The sequence below is a fragment of the Tiliqua scincoides genome, chromosome 5 (assembly GCF_035046505.1).
Source record: "Tiliqua scincoides isolate rTilSci1 chromosome 5, rTilSci1.hap2, whole genome shotgun sequence".
Classification (NCBI taxonomy): Eukaryota; Metazoa; Chordata; class Lepidosauria; order Squamata; family Scincidae; genus Tiliqua; species Tiliqua scincoides.
The window spans coordinates 121,217,072-121,224,783 of record NC_089825.1 but is presented as its reverse complement, the minus strand read 5'-3'; the positions used below and the strand labels follow the sequence as shown (position 1 = coordinate 121,224,783).

The 7,712-nt window shown below is 46.2% G+C and overlaps 1 protein-coding gene across 2 annotated transcripts; it reads right to left on the bottom strand.

The window, feature by feature from the left end:
* Positions 1 to 366: 366 nt before the first annotated feature.
* COX6B1 (cytochrome c oxidase subunit 6B1) lies at positions 367 to 3,695 on the bottom strand. 2 transcript variants are annotated; one of them, XM_066629066.1, is made up of 4 exons: positions 3,684 to 3,695; positions 3,192 to 3,285; positions 2,162 to 2,262; positions 367 to 420 (listed from the first exon to the last, which is right to left on the bottom strand). In XM_066629066.1, exons 1-4 carry the CDS (start codon positions 3,693 to 3,695, stop codon positions 367 to 369), a joined length of 261 nt encoding a protein of 86 aa, XP_066485163.1. The 2 variants fall into 2 exon arrangements, with proteins under 2 accessions (XP_066485163.1, XP_066485162.1); XM_066629065.1 differs by lacking the exon at positions 3,684 to 3,695 and having other exon boundaries at positions 3,192 to 3,324.
* Positions 3,696 to 7,712: the final 4,017 nt, after the last annotated feature.

The following is a 7,712-nucleotide window of genomic DNA, read 5'->3' as shown; positions in this document are numbered from 1 at the left end:
ACTCGATTCAATTACTGTATGTGTACCCAACTTTTTGGGACTTTTATGTTTTCAGAGTTTGAGAAGGATGAGACCCAGAAGCAGAACTTCAAAAAACAGGGAAGGTTAATGGGACATACCTAAACTTCTGAAAAATAAATGAATTTTTGAGAAGAAGATAAACCAACTTCATCAGAACTGAAAAAATGAAAAGCAAATGACTGGACATTTCAGTTTTCAGAAACACATTTATTATCCATTAAAAATAATTATTTGATTTTATTGCAAAACCATGCAAATAAGTGAATAATTCAAAGTAACATGTGCTGATTTGGGAATCCGGGGGCTTGCCAGTGTATCTCCATAAGGCAGGGGTGAAGCTGAAGCTCATATCTTGCCAGCAAAGGTTCCTGCTGCACGTTCCTCATCCCAGCGTTTCACCTGAGGACAGGGAACAGCCAAGAGGTTGAAGAAGAGGTTGAAAGACAGTCAAAGAAATCGTGGTTCCTAAGATTAAAATTTTTAAGTGACACCCCCATGGGGGAAATAATATAGAATAAACTAAATATTTAAGAATTTGCTGTCCTTTAATAGTAAACTAAAATCTTCCATCTGAGGCCAGAATCTACCATCTCATGAGGCCTCATAGTAGAGCCAGCCCTGGGATGTTTAGGGAACATGGGATACATACTTCGTGTTGAAAACAAAATTTAATATTTTCTTCTTCTGCCACTTTTGCTTAAGGAAAACCAAATAATGTGATCTGTATAAATTAAGCAACTATGCATAATCTTCATGTTTATTTTTGTCCAAGGAGTTCAGAAGAAGGATCTCTCCTGCCCATCTTCTTCCTCACAATAACTGCCCCCCTTTAGTTTATGCATACACTCCATCACTACCCCCTCTTCTAGCCATGGCTTGCACAGAATTTCTCTACCAGGCTCTCTGCCTGTCCCAGCCATTAAAGAGAACAAACCTGCAAGAACGTTTCAGCAGCTGGAAGGGGTAGGAGGAGCACCACCAAAGCTACAGTCTTCTTCCTGCTAGAGCAGTGATTTTCAACCTTTTTCATCTCACGGCACACTGACAAGGCTCGAAAATGCTCAAGGCATACCATCCGTTTTTTGACAACTGACAAGGCACACTGTGCTGCCAGTGGGGGGTGCAGATCCCCCAGTGGCCCTACTAATAAATGTTCCTCTTCCAATTTCCTGTGACACACCTGTGGACTATTCACGGCACACCGGTTGAAAATGGCTGTGCCAGAGAATAGACTGAACTGGACGAGGATCGCTAGCAGCCCCACTTCCTTCTCCTTGTTTTCCAACTCAACTGCCACAATCTTCTTTCTGGTTGTCTCAGCCCTTTGGGGGACAACAGAGAAGGAGATTGTTTCCAAAATTGGGCCTAGGAAAAGATGGGGGGAGTGCTGCCACTGCAGTTCTCTTCCTGCTCACTCCAGTTGCTAGCAGGAGGTTGCTAGTTTGCTAGTCATTAATAGGGAAATGGAACAATATACGGAGCATTGAATTGTCCTTGCCTCTGACTTGGAATCTTATTAAACAATGATCTAAGAACATAAGAGCATAAGAAAAGCCCTGATGTTCTGGCCAAGAGACCAACTGTTCCAGCTTCTTGTATCTCACAGTGGCCCTCCAGATGCCTCTGGTAGCACTAAAGATAACAAGTTACCTGTATACACTTACTTGCATACCTCTAAAACTCAGAGGTTGTATGACGTCAAGGAGTTGAGTCCTTAGTCCTTGAGTCCTAAGATTTCAGCAGCCATTGCCCACTTATTTTCAAGCATATTTTTTCAGCCATAAAGGCCATAAACCTCCTGAGGCTTAGACTATTTGCTTTTTAAACAAACAAAAAAAAGGACCGACAGCCCAATTGTAACCTGCTCTGGAGCAAGCAGGCCGGCTAAAGAGGTGGTGCAGATCCGAGTGGCCCAGTGTAAGGCCAGGCTGTCTGGGAAGGGGGTTAGGATATGGCCTGAGTGCCAGATCCTGGTCCTACCCACCTCCTGAGCCCAGTCCAGCTGTTGCCAGTTTTTCTGAAAAGGTAATCAAAAACCCAACAGTAATTTTCAACTCCAGATTGCTTGTGACCCCCTTGGCATTGCCAAAAGGAAGGAGTGCTGTTTTTCACTCAGGCTAAACCTGATGCTTCCACTTACCCAAGAAATAGGACACAGAGACTTGAAGACCCTGCGGTACCAGTCACACATCTTGATATCCTTGCCTTTGTCCGCCAAGATTTTTGTGCAGCGGTAATAATCTGCAAGGAAGAAGGAGAGGCAACATGGCTTCTGTAGTGCCGCTCACTCTGATGCTGCACTGGTAGACATTTCGTATTTGGTTAACATGCATCTCAGCATCTGGGAATTACCTTCTCTGCAATGACAGAGCTACAGCCTTTAATTAGTCATTCCAGAATACTTTCCTTGAAAGCACCAATTGAACACACCTGAAGCAGAACAGCACCTGTTTCCCCTGGGTTGGGCTCCTGGGACAGTAAGAGAGCAATGTAGCCCTAGAGGACAACAGTCTTTGGCCAACTGCCCAAGGTCTATTCCTGAAGGTGCTAACGAACAGGAGACAAGCAGCTATACTTGGGCATAGTGCTTTGGACTGGAAAGAATAATCATATGGGCTTAATTGACTACAAAGTGAATTGATTGGAAAGGGATGGGTTATAAGATTGGGGGGGCTACAGTAGAACCCTATAGTGAGTGCTAAAGAATTAGGAATGGGGAGCAGGAATAAGAAAGGAACATTAACATTAAAAAGCTGAAGCTGATAGTGAAAAAAATGGGGTGTAAATTTAAAAAATAAATAAATCGGTGCATTTTTTTTATTATATGGTTAATCTCCTTCTTCTAAAGAGCTCAAAGGCAGGATACATGGTCACCTCTTAATCTCACAACAACCCTGTGAGGTAAATTAAACTAAGAGGGAGTGGTCCAAAGTCACTGAGTGAATTTCATGGCCGAATGGGGATTTGAACCTGGGACTCCTTGGTCCTGCCCTGACACTCCACTACTAATCACTCTGGTTCTCTCTATAAAGCTGCAAGCATAAACAAGGACATTCAAGTTTACATCAGTCTCCCTGTCCTGCCATACAATACTTCAGAAACAGTTCAGAAATATACAAGAGTGATCCAATGCCCCCACCCCTCACAGTCGTATTCCTTCCTTTACCCACCCAAGTAATTCTGGTAGCAGTTGCGGGTCTGGTTGCTATTTGGAAAGCGTGGGTCAAATGGGGCTGTGAGATAGTCACCCCGTTTCTTCTTGAACTGACTCAGCTCAGTCTCCGCAGCTGAAACGCTCTGCATTTCTGAGAAGGAGATGGGGGGGGAAGGTGAGAGACTTGGTTGACCTGTCACCATGTTGCCCTTCCTCAGAATAAACACCAAGGTCAGCCCTAGAGAATTTAGGATTTTTGACTCAGAAATAAACTCATGCCAAAGTGGTCTAATTCGCAGTTTCTGTACTTGAATGGCCTAGGAGGCTCTGCAAGATTAATAAATCTTTGTTCTTGACTCTCAGCCTAATTTTCAGGAAAACCAATATATGCCTTTGACCTAATAACTATCAGTTCATCTTCTACAAACCACTTCTCCCAAGCCCTACCAATTAAACAATTGTCCTCCTTTGCTTCCCATGTGATACCCACTCCCCTGCTCTCCTTTGCACTATCACTCATGGGCCTCCCCTAGTCAGTGGTTCCTAGCCCCCACTCAAGAGAGTTACTTCCTACTAGCCCCACAAGACTCTTTCCTCATGTTGTGAACATGTTTGCTTTACAGCTTCTCTCTCCCATTCTTCAAATCCCACCTTTCTTATGTGGAATTTTGGTTTACTTCTTCCCAGCTGGAACCAAGCTCCATGTCACATGTAACAGCACTGCCCCCCCCCATTATTCCCCCTAGTCCCTGCCCTTGTCTATCTTTCCTTCTATTGTTTCTTCACAGTCTATTTTAGATTGTAATCTTCTTTGGAGCAAGGACCTGTCTAGGGTGCCTTCAGGACAACTGGGACTCCACATCCAAGGCAGCCCATCCTGCAATACAGACATGAAAGCACACATCCTGTTCCCCCTCCTTGCACACCATTTTGGTTTGAGAGACAGTAAAAAATACCTATTCACCTTTGGGCAGCCCAATCCTACCAAAACCACTAAGGCCTCCACTGCATTCCACAGGAGAGTTTTAGCTTCTGGAGGTCTCCTTAGGGTGAGGGGACATTTGTCCTCTTGGCCAGGAGTTAGCCCCAGCAGCAGCTATGGGTCAATTCAGACCAGCACCAGTGGTACAAGTCTGCATGGACCACTACAGGTGGATCAGGCCAGGGGAAGGGGGTTTGAGAACTTTTGCGACAGGGAACCATTAGTTATTTGATTTTTCTCTATAAACCTCTTTCTTTCTGAATTTTTTTTGTTGAAAAGCAGTATAATAATAATAATAATAATAATAATAATAAATAAAGTCAAAGAGATGTGGTTCTGGCTCCCAAGAGACACCACAGAGAATGAATGGGGCGGGGGGGGAATACTTCCTCAGACTTGAACTGGCTTGAACAGATAACAGACAAAGCTCCAGCCGAGAGGTATTTTTGGGATGAACACGCAAGGACTTCTGGAATGAAAAGGTAACTGCAAGAGGATGAGTCAGTCAGGGCGCTGAATGCCTATGAAGGACTATCCAGACCTTAGCTGAGGTTTGGGAGGTACAGAATTCAGAAAGCTGGGAGTGTGGATGGCAGTGGGTGTTTTCTGCTGTGTCTTCTGCCACCCTTTGGAACAACTGCCATAGAACGTTATGTCATTAGACCTAAGGAATGTGGGGGGGGGGGAGGGACGACACTCCTTAGCCAATCAGGTTGCAGATACTGCCTTGATGCCTAACCTTTGGTGACAGTTTAACTGCCACAGATCAGATTAACTGCCACAGATTGACGCCGGCCACTTTTTAGATTAACTGATTGACAGCTGGGGTGGGCTGCACGGGAGGGTGATCGATGGGTGCAGGTGGCTGTGCCAGTGGTTGAGCTCCTGCAGGGGCTGTCTGGATTGCAGCCTGCGCAGGTACCTGCATAAGGGGCGCCACAGGAGCCAGGACCTGGTTGTCTTTGTTCTTGTTCCTGGAGGAGCTGAAGGATGTCTCTTGGCCCCATTGTGGGGAACTGCAGGGAAATCAACCTGCACCCTTCTTCCTCGGCCATGTGCCCAGCCTGGACCTCACGGCTGATTATTCTGGGCGAGGGTCCTCAGAAATGCGAATTCCTCCCACAGTTTGCAACTCATGACACTTCTTTTAGACTAGCTGCCACAGATTAGATTAACTGATTGATAGCTAGGGCAGGCAGTGGCATTGGGGCAGGTTCCCCGAGACCTGGAGCTGGCTGCACAGGAGGGTGATTGATGGCTGCGGGTGGCTGTGCTAATGGTGGAGCTCCCGCAGAGGCTATTTGGATTGCAGCCTGACCAGTGTCTGCATAAGGAGTGCCACGGGAACCAGGACCTGGTTGTCTTGGGGTCTTCGTCCCTGGAGAAGCTGAAGGGCTCTCTTGGCCTTATTGTGGGGAACTGCAAATGCAAACCATTGGCATTATCAGCCTGCGTCCTTCTTCCTCGGCCACGTGCCCGGCCACATCCTCCTGGCTGATTATTCTGGACGAGCTCCCTCTCAAATTTAAACTCCTCCTAAATTTTGCAGTTCATGATGCTTCTTTTAGATTAACTGCCACAGATTAGATTAATTGATTGACAGCCTGGGTGGGCAGTGGCATTGGGGCAGGTCCCCTGGGGCCTGGAACTGGCTGCAAGGGAGGGTGATTGAAGGGTGCAGGTGGCTGTGCCAATGGTGGGTGTCATGAATATGTACAGTTTAGGCCTAGTAACATGTAAAGCCTGAACCAAGCTAAAACAGTAACACAGAAGTGGCTTGCAGTTCCTAGTTGCTAGGAATTTACAATTCAATGGAAGGTGATAATGTAGCACCTAGGCAGCCAGAAAGACGCCCATCAAGGATGGAATGCAGCTGTAGATCTCCAGGGGGGAGGGAATTGCTGAGAGGGCAAGCATCCAGCCCCACTTCTGGAGGACAGAGGTCTTTGGTCTTGGTCTCTTGGTGAGATAGGTGGTGGGTGCAGATCCTGCCCCGCCAGGACCATGTGGCCTTTTAGGTAACTGGCCTGAGGATCTACAAAAGAAGCTGACCCAGGTGAGAGTCAGAGAATAATAGAGTTAGCCAGTTAGCTTTGTTGTTTTATGCTGAAATGTTTCCTAGAAGTTTTTACGCCTCTAGCATTTGCTGCCTTTTGTAACTTTTTGTAACCAGATGTACTTAATAAAGTAAAAATCCTTTTACCATGTTGGTTCATTGTCTGTTGGGAACAAAGGTTCAGAATCTTGCCTAGCCGTTCAGCAAGCTACCAAAAATCCTCATTGTGGACTAGTAACTTGAGGACTGAGACTTTAAGTAAAGAAAGTGCTCAGTGCCTACAAGGAATATAGTTAAGCCTAGAGGGTCTCGGTGTCCCTGGGCTGAGGCACTTGCTCTTACAGGGTGGTGGCAGTACTACCGAACGGGGATCTTTGAGGGCTCTAGCGTTCAGAACCAACAACTCCGAGCACCCAAAACCCTGGGAGTGTGAGACCAAGTATACGACAGTGGGGCTCCCACAGAAGCTCTCTGGATTGCAGCCTGACCAGTGCCTGTGTTGTGAAAGGATTTTCACTGTTAATGTTGTTTCACCCTGATTGGCCAGTAGACCTCCCCCATTGCCTCGCTCTGATTGGCCTGCTGGATCAGGCCAAAGGCCCATCTAGTCCAGCTTCCTGTATCTCACAGTGGCCCACCAGATGTCTCCAGGAGCATACAAGACAACAAGATACCTGCATCCTGGTACCACCTGGCCTTCTGAGGTAACCTATTTCTAAAAACAGGAGGTTGCCCAAACCCAACATGGCTTGTGATGGACTTTTCTTCTAAAAATATGTCCAAACCCCTTTTAAGGGCATCTAGGCCAGATGCCATGACCACATCCTGTGGCAAGGAGTTCCGCAGACTAATTACATGTTGTACTGGTCACTGACCGTAATAAATGAATGATGATGATGATTACATGTTGGATGAGGAAATAATTTCTTTAGTGTTTTTTTCTCCTTGGAAAAACCTTGGAAAAAATGGAACCTGCATGGGCAGTGACTGCCAGCCTCTGGGAACAAACAATAGGTCATCATTTTCATGTCTAGATTCTGAGTACCCAGGTGTATTAATGGAACTGGAGTGCTGCACTAAACAGGTCTTTGGTCTATCCTGAGTTTGCATAGCATAGGGCAATGCAATTCAAAGGATCTGTTATTGCAGACCAGCAGTTTTTTCCCCCCCATGTTCTGCAAACCGATACTACAGTATATATCTAGTTCTGGTCTGCAGCACATAGGCTTACCTGGTCTTTCCTGCTTCCTTCTTCTGGCTTTTCAGAGCCTCTAGCAAGGCTTGGCTCACATCCAAGTCACATAGGAAGTCTCAGGAGCTGCTGAAACGTTGGAAGAAGGAGGTGCCTTGACACATGCTACAAACTGGCAGATGGTCTGTGGACCACACTTTGAGAAGTGCTGATGTGTACGTTAATGAGTCAGGGTGCTGGGTTCAAATCCTCATTCAACCATGAAGCTCACTGGATGACCTTGGGCCAGTCACTGTCTTTCAGTGTA